The sequence below is a fragment of the Phytophthora sojae genome, assembly GCF_000149755.1.
Source record: "Phytophthora sojae unplaced genomic scaffold PHYSOscaffold_1, whole genome shotgun sequence".
In the NCBI taxonomy this organism is placed as follows: Eukaryota; Oomycota; class Peronosporomycetes; order Peronosporales; family Peronosporaceae; genus Phytophthora; species Phytophthora sojae.
In genome coordinates, this window is record NW_009258115.1 from 9,718,759 (window position 1) to 9,736,032 (window position 17,274).

Below are 17,274 nucleotides of genomic sequence, written 5' to 3' on the forward strand. Positions count from 1 at the left end.
CGAATGGGGGTCTCCCTCTCGCCCTCCGCTCGCCTCAAGGCGCTGCAGACCTCGCACCAGCAACTTGTGGAGACTTTGAGGCAAGGAACTGGAGCAGATCATTATGGGGCTCATGAGGACGGTAGTGGCAGGACTGCAGACAAGTCAACAGAGGCGCTACATGTATTAAAAGACCCGGCCACCGACGGCATCCCCCGCGTCATCCACCAGTCCTGGAAAAGCGTCTACCGAATCCCCACGCGGTTCCACCCGTGGATGAAGAGCTGGAGAGACTTCCACCCGACGTGGGCCTACGTCTTTTGGACGGACGAGGACAACCTCCGGCTGTTCCAGCAGCTCTATCCACAGTACCTTCACGTCGCCAGGCTGTCAAGAAGGTGAGTCTGGCGGACATGGCGCGATACGCGCTCTTGCACCAAGTCGGAGGGCTGTACGTGGACGCAGACTTCGAGTGCCTGCAACCGTTCGACGAGCTGCATCGAGGCCGCAACTTGTTCCTCAGCTCCGAGCCGCTGGTGCACGCGGTGCTACTGGAGAAGTCACGCTCGGCCGCGCTGTGCAACGCGCTGATGGCGTCCGCCCCGGGGCATCCGTTCTGGCTGCAGGTGCTGGACAACATCAAGGAAAAGTTCGACCGCGAGCGCCTTAGAAGCGACGCGGTGGAGCTCACGGGCCCTCGGATGGTGAAGCACACGTACGAGTCCTTCAATTCAAGCTTCAACTCGGACATTGAGGTGTTCCCGTCTGAGTATTTCTACCCGGAGGTCGCGTACTGGAACAAGGAGCCGATGGAGCAGGCCTGCCGCCGCCGACGCCACGACGACGCGGCGAGAGAAGCCTGCGACTGGCTGAGCAAGTTCCCCCGGGGCGAGTTCACCAACAACACGCACGCGACGCACCACTGGCAGTGCACGTGGTGTCGAGACGCCCAGTTGGACGAGTTCGGTCCTCTCCGAGACGTCTTCGCGTCGCCCCCAATGCGTCCCAACATCACGTCCACTGGCATTGAGCTCGTGGCCCTAAAGTAATGGTCAAATAGTCTCTCGAGCAATAGATAGAGTACTTCTACTTAGAGCTAGTGAAGCACAGGTACAGGTCCCATCAACTTCAACGGCAACTATCACCAGCTCACCCTAAGTACGAATGTAGGGGGTACCCTGCGCTGGGTACACGCTCCGTCACTCCAGGAAGCTCGGAAGCTCTCAGCCATGTCGCCGCCGCCTCGCCGCGGTGCCGGCAAAGGGCGCGGGGGGCGCGAAGGAGGAGTAGGAGCCGACCGCCGCCCCAGCGCCGACCGCAACGCCAGCAACAATGGCAGCATCAACACCAACAACGGCAGCGACGCGTCCCCCGCCTCGAGCTCGAAGCAGCCCAAGAAGCGCGAGCGAGGCAACAGCAGCAGCGGCGGCAAAGGACGTGGCGGGGGACGAGGCGGCTCCTCCGCTGCCTCTGCGTCGTCGTCCGCCGCCGCCTCCGCGAGGCCCACGCGCGCCGTGACGACGGTGCTGAAGAAGCTGGTGGTGCGCAACATCCCGCCGACGGCCTCGGAGCAGGAGGCGCGCGAGCTGCTGCAGGCGCACGGCGTGGGCGACGAGTTCGTCTGGCGCTTCGTGCCCGGCCGCAAGCGCAGCAGCAACCGCGCGCCGACGCCCGCGCGCCTGTACCTGGACATGAAGAAGGACCCGGAGAGAGCGCGCAAGCTCATCGCGTCCCTGCACGGGCAGCGGTTCTACCCGGAGGCCAAGGACAGCGCGGACGCTGCCAGGCCATTGGACGTCGAGTTCGCCCCCTTCCAGAAGATCCCGCGCGAGAAGCAGCGCAAGGACGCCAAGGTCGGGACCATCGACCGAGACCCCGAGTACATGGCGTTCCTCGAGGAGCTGGCCAAGCCGAAGGATGTACGTAGATTGAGCGTTTGTGTGTGTCTGTATGTATGTGGCTGCTGAGCGTTGAGGAGCTCTGACTGGCGCCATGTTATATGCGATTGGAGCAGAAACTTCCGAGCGCTGAGGCGGTCGCGGACATGGCGGAAGGCGAGACGGTGGAGAAGCCGGTGGCAGCGTTGGTCAAGTACCTGAACGAGCGGAAGGTCCATAGCCGCGACAAGGGCAAAGTATGTGACTGTTGTACGCTTGGAAGTGGCTTTTTACTGCGGCGACACCGATCTAACAGAGGAAATCGAATTGATCTGCTATTGTTTCAGGGGAAATCTGGTGGCAAGTCGTTGGACAAGCCTGGAGCGCGTCGCCAGAAGGGAAAGAAGGATGTGAGTATTGTGGCGCCTTAGAGGAAGCTTAGATATGGCATTAAAGTTGTGGGGCTGTTGCAGGGCTCCAAGCAGAAATCGACGAAAGACAAGTCGAAGGCTTCGAAAGACCGCCCAAAGAAGAAGAACGCCGACGCGACGAATGCTCAAGGTATTGCAAGCGTTATAATGCCTGCTGAAGTGGTTTTACAATATTGACCTCGGTGGGTGATCCTTTTCATTCTGTTAGACTCCTCCAAGAACCGCAAGCAACGTGGTAAAATGGCCTCGAAGAAGGATGCGACGAAGCAGGAATCGTCCAAGCCGGAGCCCAATCAACCTGGAATGCTGCGTATTATGACGCCCAAGTCTTCAGCACCCAGTGCTACTGCCAGCGACTCTACTTCTGCTCCTGCTGCCAAGTCCAACGGGACAACAGCAGAAGCCCCGACGGAGCGTGGGTCTGAGAAGCGTCCGCCCAAGCCTGGAAAGAAGAACGGCGGTCGTGGACGCAACAACCCGAAAAGGGGGAAAGATGGTGGCGATGGAGCTGACGGTGAAGGCGCAAGCAAGGCAGACGCGAAGCCACACCCACGCCGCAAAGGTGGAAACAATGGCAAGAAGGAGCCAAACAAAGGGGAACGGGTGCGTTTTCATAGTATTATTGCATGGATACCAGGCGGGCAGTACTAACGCGCGTATCGTGTTGCCTCTTGACAGAAGAAAAAGGTGTTTGCGCCGAAGGATTCAACGGCGCAAGGCACGGCTGCAAAGAGTTGAGCGAATCCATTCGCTGATCTGAGCGATCTGTTCTCGACAATGTCTGAGGGCACAACAAAGTTGCAGAAGATGGAACAATCCATTGTCCTATGAGCGCAGTAATCACGCGCGTGGACTGGTGATGGCGACCATGTTTGGCGATCGAAAAGGTTGGACCTGGCAAGTACGCGTCACTAGGACCAATCCGCTGGATACCAATCGTGCATCAGGGCTCAAAAGCGACTGGATCAGCTTCGTTGGCTGCTATCGGATATGGGGGACATGCGTCATGCTTGCAGTCGGTTGTTCAGCAACCGAGTGGGTAGCTGGTAGCAGCCGCATCACTCCAGCTTGGAGTCATGCGCGATGGAACTATTTTAGGAAGGCAATGGAGGTGGTTCTGCACTCGTACAATTTCTTGTCTTGCAGGTGGTGAGTTGAGTTGCGCTTACTGAGATGCAGGCGCGAGGCGACCCGGCGATCAAGCTCGTGCTGCTTGGGAATGGCTCGGTGGGCAAGTCCAGCCTCATTGCCCGCTTCGTGGACGACGGCTTTGCGCGCGTGTACAAGCAGACTATCGGACTCGACTTCTTCGAGAAGAAGCTCCAACTACCACGCGACCAGCGCATTGTGCTGCAGGTGTGGGATATCGGCGGCCAGACGATCAACAGCAAGATGTTGAGCAAGTATCTCTTCGGTGTGCATGTGGCGCTGCTGTGTTACGACGTCACGGACGCTCAGTCGTTCAGCGACGTCGAGGACTGGCTGCATGTGGCGCGCGAGAACGGCGACAAGCAGATGAACCTGTACCTCGTGGGGAACAAGACGGACCTCGTTGCCCACCGCGTCATTTCCAACGAGAAGCACGAGGACTTTATCCGCCAGCACGGACTGCTTGGTGGTTTCCTCGTGTCGGCGCAGAGCGGCGACAACGTGCTCAAGACCGTGTACCGCATCTCGGCAGCTGCTGCGAACATCCGCGTGTCCGAGTTCGAACTCTCCTTCTGCGATAAAGTTGTCCGCGCAGTGATCCCCGACGCGGGTAACGGAGATGAGGGGGAGCAGGAGGCTCGCACAGCGATGGCAGACGAGATCGAGGCGGAAGACAGAGCCAACGAGGCGCGCAAGTCCCGCAAGATGCAGCAGCATCGATGCCTCGTTATGTAGTAGAAGTCAGGATAGTAGCGATCCATGGCCCGGACGCTCTATTTAACAGGGAACTTGCTTGCTCTTCACAGAAAGTCACACTCGGCGCGCAGCATTGCGAGTCGCTCCTCGTCGGTGCCGTTAAGAAACGCGAGCCGCAGGAGTTCTTCGTCCCGTAGCTTTCCCACTGCCGCCGTGAATGCATACAACCGCGGCACGATCACCTCCGTCCAAATGTCCCTTTGCCGTTGCTCTGCTGAGCTTGTAGGGAGGCAGAGCGGGGCCACTCCCAGTGACACTCGCGACACTTGGATGCTCGGACGGGAGTCGGCTCCGTAGATGCATTGCACCAGGTCGCCGTGCTCGACTCCCAGCATCTTCATGTACACGGCCAGCTGAATGTGGTCGTAGAGCGGCGGCGGATTGCGGAATCCTCGGACGCGGTTCTTCACCTCCACCACGACGGGCGTGAGCCCCCACTCATCCTCCGCTGAGATCGTCAGCGCGTCCGCCACGCCGTCCACCATGCCGCAGATGGAAAAGTAGCCGTCTGCCGCGTCTTCGTCCTCCTCTGTGCCTTCGCCTTCGTCTTCGTCACTTGACCCCGCCGTCAGATCCACAGTCGCAGCAGTCGCTCGTCCTGGCCGCTTCTTGAGAACCATCGAGCGCTGACTCTGCTCCGCCAGCAGCGAGTAGTCAATGCCAACGTCCTCCTTCGTGGGCGGCGCTGGGAACGTGAGGAAGTAGAAATGCTCGTTCGTCAGCCGCACCTTGGAGCTGCACAAGACACAGTCAGTCAATAACCAGTCACCAACCAGCCGTTAGTGCAGCCACTCACCCAGTCTGGCGCTCGTAGGCCTCCAGAGCCAGCGACTCGTTGCGCGTGCCGACGCTCGTGTGGATCTTCTCGGCCAGCAGCTTGCGCGCCTCCTGCGCCTCCTTCTGGGCGAGCTTCCTGCTCGTCTGGGCCTCCGCCAGCCGCCGGTCCACGCCCGCCAGCAGCCGCTGCGCCGCCTCCACGTGCGCGGGCTTGGCGCGGTCCTGGGCCCAGCGCAGCGCCGCCCGCAGCTGCGGAGCCGCCGCCGCGCCGCTCTTGCGCACGAGCGCCTCCAGCTCTTCGTCCTTGGTCACGACACGCAGCCGCAGTCTCGCGGCGTCGCGCGCCAGCAGCTCCTCGCGGTCCTGGTACACGCACTCCAGCAGCTCCTCCGCCGGGTCGCCGAAGTCGTGCAGCCCCGTCACGAGCGCCACCTTGGACGCCGAGTAGCGCAGCACCACCATTTCAACAGCACTTGACTTGACTGATACTGCAACAATCGCAATGGGAATTTTGGGTTTGTCCAAGGAGATGGCTACATTTGTCTTAAGTCAAGTTGAAGTGGCCGCCGAGCCGAGTCAAGCCCTGGCGCAGACTCGCTGCGTCCGCGTGCAGCAGCAGCTCGATGCCCTCGAACGGGTCGGACGTCTCTGGTTCGTCCTCCTCCTGTTCCTGCTCCTGCCCCTGCTGTGTTTCCTTCGCTGGCTCGAGCTTCGGCGGCAACACACAGAGCAGCTCGGCGGAGACGGCATCGGGAGCGTCCCCGCGTGCGTAGCGGCAGAACGCGCGCTGGAAACTCACGAGCGTCTGCTGCTGTCGGAGGGCTGCGTTGGGAGGAGCTGCAGCAACTGCAGCGTCCGAGCCGAGTGCAACCTGCTGCATTTGGGGCGTTAGCTCTCAATTGGTTGGGGGTATCGTGGTCCTTCTTCGTACCAGCGCGTCGAGAAGCTGCAGGGCGCGGTCGAAGCGCTTGCCCGCTATCATCACATGAGCCAGCAGCTCCTGCACAGATCACAAGCCGCTCAGAGTTAGTGTTTCCTTGTGGTAGGTTAGCAAGGGCGTCGCGTACCAAGCTCTCGCGATACATGGCGGAGTGGGAAGAGTCTGCGTTGTTGGACGGTGGACTGGTCGCCGCTAGAACCTCCTCGAGGCATCGCGTCGCCTCCTGGCGGCACCATCTCAACTCCGGGTCTTGGGCGATGAGGCACTGCGCGAGGTGGCTACGCACCTCAACCGCCAGACTTCCATTGGATAACAAGCAGCGCAGGAGCTCGCTGGAGGGATCATTCCTTCATCGTTAGCTCCTCGTGCACCAGGAGCCTCCATCTCTACAGTACAAGTACACTACCTGGCAGCGGCAAACTCTCGTTGGCCCTTCAGCAAAAGCGCCTGCGTGTACAGCGTGAACGGGTCCTCGTCCAGCTCGTAGCAGCGTCGGAAGAAGTTGAGGGGGCTATCTTCGGTGCCATCGCGCGCGGTCGGCGGCGCTTGACGAGCGGACAGCGGCACTTCGACCTCGTTGTCTGCTGCTGTCTGGGCGTCGTCCTTTCGGCTGGCTGGATCCGACACCGGGACAGCGGAGTTTGGCACTGCAGCAGCGATAATTTCCTTTTGGTCTGCTAGCGCCCCAGCTGCAGCTGCATCCTGCTTGGTCTTCTTCTTCTTCGTGAAGCGATTGCCCATAGATAGAGACCAACTAGCTAAACTTCTTATAAAATACCTATTCACAACTTTGCAACTTGGCCACTTTTTACCTTACTCCGTTTCAACAGCACTATCCCTATCCACCTCGACTGCGCTGTCCGTAGTATCCATCACCAGCTCTCCGCTCGTCACGGACTCCACATCGCTTGGAGGACGCTCGCTCACTCCTCCCTCCTCCTCTTCTTCGTCTTGATGAGGCATCTCCGTGACGGCATCTTCACTGGGGTGCTCGAGATCCGACAGCTCCAACCTGCTGGGTACCTCAGCGAGCGTCCGCTCCAGCCGATCCGGGTCTTGAACGGCCAGACTCGCAGGCGCCCCGAGCTCCGCCATCTCCCCGTCGACGACAACCAGCACGCGGTCCACGTCATTCAGCAAAGTCGCCCTTTGACTCTGGTCGTGCTGCGGCGATGCCGTAGCAGAGGGCAACAGCAGCAGCACGGTTGCGTCACGCAGCTCCTCGTGCATCACTTGCTGGAGGATCTCAAGTGTCGCGTTGTCAAGAGCAAACTGCGGCTCGGGCTCCAACTGCAGCTCGTCCTGCACTGGCACAACCAGCACAGGCGCCAGCGCCAAAGCCACGACGGACGGCTCAACCAACAGTGCTCGAGCAAGACTGAGCAGAAACCGCTTGGTGGGGTTCCGCTGGAGTCCGGACACGCCTGGAAACGGTCCATCCAGCGAGGCAACGTTGTTTGCCAGCCCCACGGCGCGTAATGCAGCCCACAGTCGCTCGTCCTCGATATCGGAGCCACTTGGATCAAGTTGTGTGCGCACCGAGCCGTCATACAAGGCGCCATTGGGCGCAGCTGCCGACACGCACGCCACACGCGAGCGAAGCGTGCGCAGTCCTAGAGTAGCCACGTCAACGCCATCGACCACAACTCGCCCTGCTGTCAGCTCATGCACACGCAGCAGGGCGCGGCCCACGGACGACACTGAAGAGGCTGCGGACGACTCAAGAATTGCCACTTTCTCGCCAGCCTGCAGGCGGAACGACACAGCCTTCAGCGCCAATGGCGGTGCACCACCATCACCAATTTCAAACATGTCGGTAAGCTCGTCAACAATGGCGGCGGCCGGGTCGCGGAAGCTCACAGCATCAAAGCGCAGATCTCCTTTGGTAGGCCACGACAGTGATGGATTCACTTCGTTCGGGGTAAGTGGAGCCGACGCCCGCCTTGCTGCTGACGTCGAGTAGGCTGCGCTTTCAGTGATCACTTCTGCTCCTCGCACGGCAGCTTGTGTCCGGGCAGCAGTCGGGAGCACCGGGCTCAGCCAGGTCCATGCGCGGACGAGCGACTCGAGTGCCCCACCATCTACAACCAGCGCTTCATAGAGGGCTAGAGACAGCATACCCGCGCTCAGCGTGTGACGTAGTCCCAAGAATGACGAAGCTGCCACAATCCCGACGATCACAGCGCCATACAGCTGCACCCGCAATGCTAGCCACTGATCGATATGCAGACCAAGGTGAGCATCACGAGCAGCAACGTCCAGAAGCCAGAAGTGGTGACCGAGAACGCCGTGCACATGCCCCAACCCAAACGCTCGTACCACGCGTGCTCCCGCTAGAGACTCAGCCGCATGCATTCGCGCGGCCTGGCGCGCAGTCCGTTCCAAGTGAACCAGGTCACGAGCTGGTCGCAGATACAACCTCACCGCATGTACGTACATGTAAAGCACGGGCGCCAGCAGCACCGCGTAGTAGCGTGTCACCACCACGGCAGTCAGCAGAGCCGTTAAAGTAGAAAGTCCCAGCGCGAGTACAGCACCAACCGCAAGAGGAAATCTGGTATCCAAATCCGTGAGGTCCTTGTCCGTGAAGGCTCGCTCGAGCTCGAGTCTCCTGGCAAGACTAAGCCTTTTTGACCTGGCTCGACCGCTCCCAGCACCGTAGGCATCGAAGAAAACCAAAGGAGCGTGCAGGAATGCCGACGCAATCGATAAAAAGGCACGTCGCGCTCCCTCAACGGCCACCACAGCAATTCCCAGCGAATACCCAACCGCCAGAAGTCCAGCACCCAATGCCAACGAGGCGTAAATGAGTTGATCTGCTGCTAAGCTTGTTACGGCGCTCGAACGCACCCAATAGGCCACCCATAGCTCGCTAAGGAGTTGTAGAGCTTGCCAGCAGAGCAGCAGAACGAGGAGAATGGAGGCGATACGAAAGCCACCAATGGTGTGCACGTAGGCTCGGATAGATTTGTACAGCCACTCACCTTCGCCCCAGTCCGCTTGTGTTGTCGTTTCACAGGAAAGGTACTCGCGCAGCGGTCGTTCACTCAACGCGGTGCGAGTCGTGCTGATAGCATTCTCCATCGACAGCAGCTCGATATTTGCTGGTTCTTCCGTTGGGGCGTAAGGCGGCTCGTAGGCCCTCACAACGTCAACACCAGACGCAGAGAAGTGAACCCAGCTATCTTCTGCAGGCTCTTCTTCACCGATATCGCTGTCCTCATCCCCGGCTTGCTCCTTACGCCCCTTAGCTTCATAAATATCCCGGGTGTGCACGAGTCGGCCACCATCTTCAAAGCGAATAGCGTCGTCCACGAACTCCGAATTGATAAACTCGGCGCGAGTGGTGACAATGACCCGCGTCTTGTTTCGTAACAGACCCAGCAAACACCGAGAGAAGATCTCGCGCGCCGCGGACCTCGGGTGTATGCGCGCCAACGGCTCGTCAAGCAGATACACATCTGCGTCGCTGTAACAAGCACGCGCCAAGCTCACAAGTGCTTGCTGCGCCGGCGTTGGCATCCAGTCTTGGACCAGCGTGTGGTCACCCGACGAGAGCATTGCAAGCGGATTCACGAGCGCGCACGCATCGAGCACGCGCTGGTACTTCCGGCGGTCAAACGGAAGCCCGAAGAGCACGTTATCACGCACAGACAGCGTCTGCTGCAGCCACGGTTGCTGGGGGCAGTACGCCACCGATCCGCCCACGTACACACGCCCACCGCCTCCATCGCTTCCGTCACGCGCTTGCATTTCGCCCAACAATGCCGAGAGGAAGGAAGACTTGCCACTACCAGGACGCCCGTGAACCACGAGCAGTTCTCCCGCGCCCACAGTCACGTCCAAGTGCTGAAAGACGACCGGGCCGTTAGCAGCCCAGCCCAACGTGGCGTCTTCAACTGCCACAACAACATCCTGAGGGTCGTACTTGGCCACCATACCCAGACTGTCTCGTCGCGCCACCGCGTACGGGTTCAACTCGTCTTGGTCCATGAAGTGCGACAGACTTTGGAGCGATTGCCAAGCGGCTCGAGCACCTAACGCCGCCTGAGGAAGAGCTCGAAGTGGTGTCTGCATTAGACGCACAAGTGCGAGCGTCGCGAATGCAGATGCCGGGGTAAGAGGGTGCGTGGCCGAATGGTAACCCACCGCCAACGCCATCGTGGTCACCAAAGCCGGTATCGCGAAGTTAAATGCAGTCTCTGCAGCACCGCGCGCCTGGAAGCGCCACAGCGCAGCGAGCTCGCGGCCACGCGTGGCGTTCACACGAGCTCTTGCAGCTGGCTCCCACGCGTGGAGCTTCACAGCAGGCATGGCGTTCACCATGTCTTTGGTCGAACTCTGCCGGTCCTCGCGAGTCCGGCGCAGTCGATCCAGCGCGCGGAACTGCAGTTGATTCAGCACTTGCGAGGCTGCCAGCGTCAGCACCACAGCACCCACTGTCGCCCCACAGGCAGCGACACCGATGAACTGCTCGATCAAAGTCAGAGCCAACGCCAGCATCAAGGGCGCCGCCCACAGTTCGTGAAGACACGCCACGCCCTGCAGCAGCTGCGTCACGTCGGCGCTGTAGAGCGCATCGGCCTCCCGCACCGAGGCGTTCGGCAGCCTCAGCGCCTTCTGGAAGACCAGGCTCTGCAGCGCCGCCGTGAGTCTCAGCGTGGACGTCTGCAGCTCCGCGCGCACGAAGGCCGACAGCAGCGCGCGCAGCAGTCGGGAGAGCAGCAGCGCCCCCAGCCAGATAAGCAGGCCACGTCTGGTCTCGTCGTCGTCTCGACCTTCTTGGTCTTGCTCCTGCAGCAGCAGCACGCCCTGGAACAGCGCGTAGGGCCCCAGCAGGTCGCAGAGCAGCACGACGCCGTGCAGCACGCCCAGTCCAGCGAACTGCAGGCCGTGGGACTTGACGAACGCCAGCGACAGCGAGCCGCTGGTGATCCACGCGCGCTGCAGGTCGTTGGCGCCAGGCTCGGTGCGCGCGCTAGGCGGCAGCTCCCAGACGTCCGCCTGCTGCAGGCCGCGCGTGGCCGACGAGGACGGGGCGCGGCGGCGGCGAGACGCTGGCGGCTGCTGGAACGGCGGCGCCGACGCCGACGGGTCTCGGGCCGGGGGGCGGTTGGCCAGCGCCACGGACGGCGTGACCCACTGCAGCAGCAGGCGGCTGGTCAGCGACGCGCACTCGACCGGGTGCGCGAACACCTGGGGCGGCGGCGCGCCGGCCAGCAGCGGCTGGCGCTCGGCGCGCGAGGCCGAGGCGGCCGACAGCACCGAGGCCCGCCCGTAGACGACGTCGCTGGCGGCGCTGGCGCTGCTGCGGCGCGCGTGCGAGGTCGGCGGCAGCATTGCGAGGAGGATCCTCGGCTCTCAGCTTCTCTGCCTGCTGATACGCTTGGCCCCAATTGAGGACTGTCTAAATCTTCACTGCGATAGGCCAAAAACCAGCACAGAAGGGGCCGGCGCGGATGATTTACCATGGGAATGGCGGCTGCCTGTTGCCTGCCTGCCTGCCTGCATGCGTCCATCGGCCTCGGCGTTGGCTTCACCAACACCGACAGCGTCTTGGTCGCGCGTGCCGCAGTGCCGGCAGGATCGCGCAAAGAGCAGCGGCAGCAGCAATGCGGCAGATGAGTCGGATGGAGCTCTTCCGACCTTGGTGTTGCGGCCGTCGGCTCGAGAGCTCGCGTGGTCGATTTGAGCGGCGATCTCCGGCTGTGCTGGGGCCGGCAGGACGACGACGCATGACGGCCCCGATCCCGTCTCTACGAGCGGGCCATTAGACACGCCCGGCGCGGCCCGACGCTCGAGCGACCATCGACTCGGTCTCCGCTCGCCCGGCCGCCCGCCCGCTGGTATATCATCGCATACAATGATGGCGCTACAATGAAGACGCCTCGGCGCTCTCGGATCGGGTCCGGGAGCCTGCTCGCACGCGCGAGGATCTGCGCAGCATGCGGCGGCAAGAAGCTTGGCGTGCGAGCGGGCCCAAGATGGGGCAGCATATGGACAAACTCGAAGTGACGTGCTTTTTGAATGGAAAAGTGGTGTGTGCAGTTGGTGTGGCGCGCTCCGTACCCTCGTTGACAGCTAGAGAAAGGGAAGTCAGTTCAGCTTTCGCGCGGTAGAAGCACGGAGCGAGTCATGGCCGTCGCCGCGGAGCTCGCGGGCCCTGCGTGGGTCCTGCCGCGGCTGCTGCTGCCTCCGATGCTGGTGCTGCTGCTACTGGCGACAGACGCCTCCGCCTTCAACATGAGCGACGCCACAGGGACAGGAAATGACGCGGCCGCATTAGACGCGACCGACGCGACGACCAACTTCGCTGCGGACGAGCAGGACGGCTCGGACACGCTGCTGCAGAGGCAGCTCACAGCGCTGCGGGCCTGCGGCTGGCTGTCGCTGCTACTGTACGTGCCGCTGTCGCTGGCCGTGGCGTGGCGCACGACGCTGCACTTCCGCCACTCGAGCCGCGGCGCCAAGAAGGCCTTCCACGCGACGCTGCTGGTGGCCACGCTGCTGCAGCTGCCCGAGGCCGTCGAGTGGATCTGGTACCCGACGTCGCAGAGCTGGGAGGCCATGTACGTGTGCCGCCTCTACGCGCTGCTGCTGCTGTCCTTCTGCAAGTCGTACCTGGCCATCTGCTGGGCCGGCGTCGTCTCGGCCGGACAGCGCGTCGCGCGGCGGCGCATGACCAAGCTGGTCACGGTGCTCAACGCGCTGCTCGTGCTCTGGGGCGCGCTCGTGCCCATCTTGCTCTCCAGCTACAGCGACGATGTCTACGGCCAGTACAGCTTTATGAGCAGCACGCTCCGCGCCGTGCTGACCTACGCCGGGGTCCTCGTCGTGCTCGCGTACGGCGTGCTGCTCGGCTACCAGGGCTTCCGCCTGCGCCGCCGCCTGCTGCTCGCGCGCGGCACCGTGCCCGCCAGCAGCGTCGAGAAGTCCCTCAACCAGCTCATGCTCGCCGTCTTCATCTTCATCGTCTCGGACGTCGTGCGCCTGCTGGCGCTGGTGCTCAACGAGTCCGGCATCGCCATGTCCATGATCGTGTACCTCATACTGTACAACATCATCCCGAACGTCTTCCCGACCATCTCGATGCTCTACCTCATGCGAAGAATCACTGGCAGAGGCGGCGGCAGCGACGTGGGCGTCACCAACATGAAGGCGGAGGCCCGCAAGCGCACGCTGTCCAAGTACATGACGGAGCACGACTCGGACAGCAGCGGAGGGAGCCCAGGCAGCGACAGCGCAGGCCGCGTCTACAACGAACACGCCGTGGCGAGGGCGCAGTGGGAGCTGCAGGCCCAGCAGCAGTACCTCGACCACCATCCGCAGGGCCAAATCCACAGCGCTAGGGAGGGCCAGGAGTCCCCCACGTTCTTCTGGGTCCGCGAGTCCATGGAGCTCCGCTGAGCCAGCCGACCGGATTCCCCAATCTAGGTAGATAGACAACCACACAAATGGACGCCTTAAGTTATTCACCAACTCATTTGTTCTTCGGTTAGCTTCCTCCCCAGCTCGACAGCTGAACCTCCTGCGAGCGCACGAGCGCCAGCTTTTCACGAAGTCGCCTTTGTTGTACGAGCAGCGAGCCCAGTTCGTTAAGACGAATGCCGCAACGCAGCGCTAGTCGCGGAGGTCCGTGCTTGGCCAACTCTGCTTGCTTTGTGCGTCTCAGTGCCTCCGGCAGTTCCAGTGGCAACTCGTACGTCGCCATCGGCACGTCTACTACTCGCAAGGATGGCCTGAAGCTCGAAGATCGGCGCTTTGGTACTGAAGGTCGACGTGACGTGATGTCAACTGCCTCGTCCTCAGCCTCAGACGACGAGGCAGACGAAGACGGAGACTTTGGCTTGATCGACTTTGTCTCCACTGCTTCGCTAGTCGTGGCAGCAGGTATCGCTGGCGCTGACATGGTAGGAATCGTGTTGGTGCTACTAGTGCGCGTGACAACGTCTTCAATTGCAAGCTGCGCGCGGCCCAATACACGGCGCTGCACCATCGACGATAACGCCGGACCTCCCTCGCACACACGCAGTGCTAGCACGTCCCCCAGAGCTGTCACGGGCAGCTCGAAGCTCTCGTGCCACAGTGGTGAACGACTCTTCTTGCTCACCGATGTGTTGGCCATTTGCGTCGGAAGTGGCGGGGCAGTGCGACCCCCTGACCCTTTCACCGCACCTTTGGTTCCTTCCAGCGACTTCATAGCCATCGAGTCGCCTCGTGAACTTCCACTAGCGGCCCCTGCAGTCCCCGACTGCACGCAAAACTGCACAAAGGAGTTGATAGGCGACGCAATCGGAAGCAAGCTCACGCCCTGCACCTCCACGTAAAGCACGCCCACGCTGGTCGCATTATCTTCGCTGTCCCGCAGCTCCACTACCCTCTTCTCCAACGCCAGCATCTGCATTTGCTGTTGTCGCCACTGGTCACGAAGCTCTTCGGCGGCGTCTTCCTCGCCCTTGTCACCCGTAACCACATAGCGCGGTACGCCGTTGAGGAACACCCGCCCGGCAGGCAGCGCTGCCTTGGCACTCGCTGCGAGGTGCGTGCCCAAATGCCCGAGGTATTTACTCTGTAGCGCCGCTTGTCGGACTCGCAGCGCCACGAGACGCCGCCCCTCAGCAAGATCTTGATGGTCCTTCAACACGTACGCGACCCAGCCGACGAAAGCAAACAGCGCGCCCATTCCCACCACTCGCTGCTCGAACGTCTTGCTATCCACGTCATCCCCAGTCGTATCCAGCAAAATCATCAGCATGAAAACTGTGGAGTGCACGACAGCGCCAATCCGCAGCACGTGCAGGTAACCGAGCCACGAGCCAAGAGACAGAGCCTGGATCGGAAAGGGGCGCTGCGTATCGTAGCACAGACTGTGAGCATCCACGCGCACTTGCAGTGTCGCGACAAGCCACGCCAGTATGCAGCTTGGGAGCGGAGCTAAGGGTGCGAACCAAGCCACAAAACCCAATGGCACCAGCACTTGCGCATAGTCGAAAAACACCCCCTCGTACGGCGCTAACGCCAAGTCATCTTCAATGCTTGAACCGCTGGAGGACGGTGCCGATGAGGCTGAGGCGAGTAGCGCTGCACTCGGCCCGCTAGCGCCTTCGTTCTTTCGGATTGGCCTCGCTGTCAGCTCTGTCGACGCGTCAGTTCTCCTCGGCTCGGCACCCCAAAGCAGACGCCAAACGGCCCAGCGAAGACCCCACAGCGCCAGGGCTACGTCAAGCCCGAGCATGATCAGCAGCATCCGTGCGGCTTGATCGTGGCTCGACATGTTCACTTTGGCATGATCGGAGCTTCGACACTCGCCCAAACGACAGCGGAGAGGCCTCAAGAACGCCAACCCCCACAGCGCGCCAAAGCAATTGGCACTCTGCAGCACCGCAAACTTGAACGTTAGCTGCGAGTCGTAGTCCCGCTGCAAACGGTGGTTTTCCCAGTCGGTGAGTGCCCTGCTACAACGTGCAAGGTGCGGCGTGGCGCACTTGCTTATCAGCGCGATCACTCCTAGAGCCACGTTGAACCGTGACGACGTCTCGGCCGCGAGACTCTGAAAGCGGTTGCTCGCTACCAGCACCGCGTTGCTCGCCCCCAGTTGCAAGGTTATGAGCACAAGCACCGACGCTGCCGTCAGCCGACGAGCGATGGCCCTCCCCACAGGAAAGTATGGCTCTAGGCGCAGAGTCACAGGACTCCGTCGCATCTGGCCTCGGAACTGCGGTCGCGGCAGCTGCAGCAGCGGGTTCACTGCATTATCGCCGTCTCCGGGGGTGCCGCCAGACCAGCGAGCGGCGAGGCGGGCCTCCTGCAGTTCCCATTTGCGCACGAAGATGCCCAGGAAAGCGCACGAACACAAGCAGAAAGACGCTTCTGATTGCCTCGAGTTGAACATCTTCGACGATACAAGGCTGAGCACCAGCGCCAGAAACCCGAGAGTTCTCAGCGCATCAGCGTGGAACGAAGCAAACGCAAAATCTTAAGGGAAAGATCACACAACGAAGACGCATTAGCAAGTACAGCACAACGGCACCAAGAAGACTGACGTACGTACATAGTGCGAGCTGCTCTCCTAAGTAGTTCCGGACGTGGACGAGAGGATCCGTTGCCGGTTCTGTCTTGCGCAGCCACCTGAACAGACCACAAAAGACCTCCCAGGGGCTTGGGAACGCGCCCCACTGCACTCGAAGCACATCCAGGGACGTGTCCACGTCAGTTGTTCGGTGCGTGTGCGGACAGAGGTGATGATCCAGCAGTCCGCGCTCCATCAGGGCGTCGCAGTCGAACTCGGCATCGATCAGTGCCTTCGTCATGCGGATCTTGTCCGCCACACGGAACGGCGACAGCGTACTGCCGTCAACGTCGCCCCCGCCGTCCCCCTCGTCGTCAATCTGCCGGTAGACGTAACGCAGCGCTGCAAGGTCTCGGAACGGGAGATACACCGCGTCTTCTTCAGCCTGCACCCGGATCTTGGACGAGAAGCGCTGCAGAGCTCGCAGTCGACGGGACCACATGCCGCTGTCTTCGTAGTCGTAGATCTGCGCGTCCTCCGCGGTGATTTTCCCTGCCAGGAAGAGTCGGTAGATCTCCTCTTGGGCTTCGGCTTGGCCCCAGAGCTTTGCTCCTTCCTTTCCAAGCTCGAGTGCCACCGAGCACGGCACTCGGACGTTGAGTCGCTCCGCCGTGGCCCTCAGCAGCGCTGGGGAGGGGCGGAAGCTCAGCAGTATCCGTCCACTGCCTTGGGTCTCCGTCCGCGAGCGCACCGTCATCCCCGGCAGAGCGGAAAAGCGGGCGAGGACCACGTCGCGCACGAGCTCCTGCAGGGCCGAGAACGGGATCAAGTCCTGCGCCATGGGCGGCCCCGAGCGGAACTTGGCCTCCCACGCCGCGCGCATCTCGTCGATCGCCCGAGCCTCTCGCCCCGATCCCCCCGCCGTCACCCCTCGCAGCATCTCGCACACTTCGCCAAAGCTGACGCGCGGCATCTCGCGCACCGAGGGCACCGGGAACACGAGCGTGTAGTAGAAGGACTCGGCCACATGCTGCGAGCCCCGCGGTGACGCCCCAGGGCTGGCGACAACGCCTAGCGCCACCGAGTCGTACGGCATGCTCGAGCTCCCCCAATGCCCCTTTAAGATCCAAACGTCGTTTCGCGTCGCGTTACGAGGAGACGCCGACTACTACTGGTCGAGTGTCAGGGAGGGGAGGGAATGCATGTCCTCTCTGCACGAGCCGCTGGCGCTGCAACCGGAGGAGCCGGCCACCGCAGTCGCTGTGGATGTCACCGGCCACCAACGTCACACGCGGTGCGTGACCTCCACACCTCCGGTTAGCTTAGATTGAATGTGTCATTGGTGGCTAATTGCTC

The 17,274-nt window shown here is 61.7% G+C and overlaps 5 protein-coding genes across 5 annotated transcripts; 3 read left to right on the top strand and 2 right to left on the bottom strand.

Annotated features, from left to right (window-relative positions):
• Positions 1–185: 185 nt before the first annotated feature.
• Positions 186–1,028, top strand: PHYSODRAFT_358700 (hypothetical protein; the record flags this gene model as incomplete). The annotated part of the gene is made up of 1 exon (XM_009518479.1): positions 186–1,028. The coding sequence occupies exon 1, from the start codon at positions 393–395 to the stop codon at positions 1,026–1,028; it is 636 nt and encodes a 211-aa protein (XP_009516774.1). The 5' UTR covers positions 186–392.
• Positions 1,029–3,460: 2,432 nt separating this feature from the next.
• Positions 3,461–4,171, top strand: PHYSODRAFT_323017 (hypothetical protein; the record flags this gene model as incomplete). The annotated part of the gene is made up of 1 exon (XM_009518480.1): positions 3,461–4,171. One exon carries the CDS (start codon positions 3,461–3,463, stop codon positions 4,169–4,171), a length of 711 nt encoding a protein of 236 aa, XP_009516775.1.
• A 1,342-nt stretch (positions 4,172–5,513) lies between these two features.
• On the bottom strand, positions 5,514–10,235 carry PHYSODRAFT_468601 (hypothetical protein; the record flags this gene model as incomplete). Its single annotated transcript, XM_009518481.1, has 5 exons — positions 5,514–5,780; positions 6,037–6,091; positions 6,316–6,620; positions 6,882–7,145; positions 7,602–10,235. The coding sequence occupies 5 exons, from the start codon at positions 10,233–10,235 to the stop codon at positions 5,514–5,516; spliced, it is 3,525 nt and encodes a 1,174-aa protein (XP_009516776.1).
• Positions 10,236–12,152: 1,917 nt separating this feature from the next.
• Positions 12,153–13,316, top strand: PHYSODRAFT_309838 (hypothetical protein; the record flags this gene model as incomplete). Its single annotated transcript, XM_009518482.1, has 1 exon — positions 12,153–13,316. The coding sequence occupies one exon, from the start codon at positions 12,153–12,155 to the stop codon at positions 13,314–13,316; it is 1,164 nt and encodes a 387-aa protein (XP_009516777.1).
• A 2,542-nt stretch (positions 13,317–15,858) lies between these two features.
• On the bottom strand, positions 15,859–17,014 carry PHYSODRAFT_386127 (hypothetical protein; the record flags this gene model as incomplete). The annotated part of the gene is made up of 2 exons (XM_009518483.1): positions 15,859–15,884; positions 15,961–17,014. Coding segments are annotated over 2 exons (1,080 nt in total), but the record flags the coding sequence as incomplete, so codon positions are not given.
• Between the last annotated feature and the right edge of the window lie 260 nt (positions 17,015–17,274).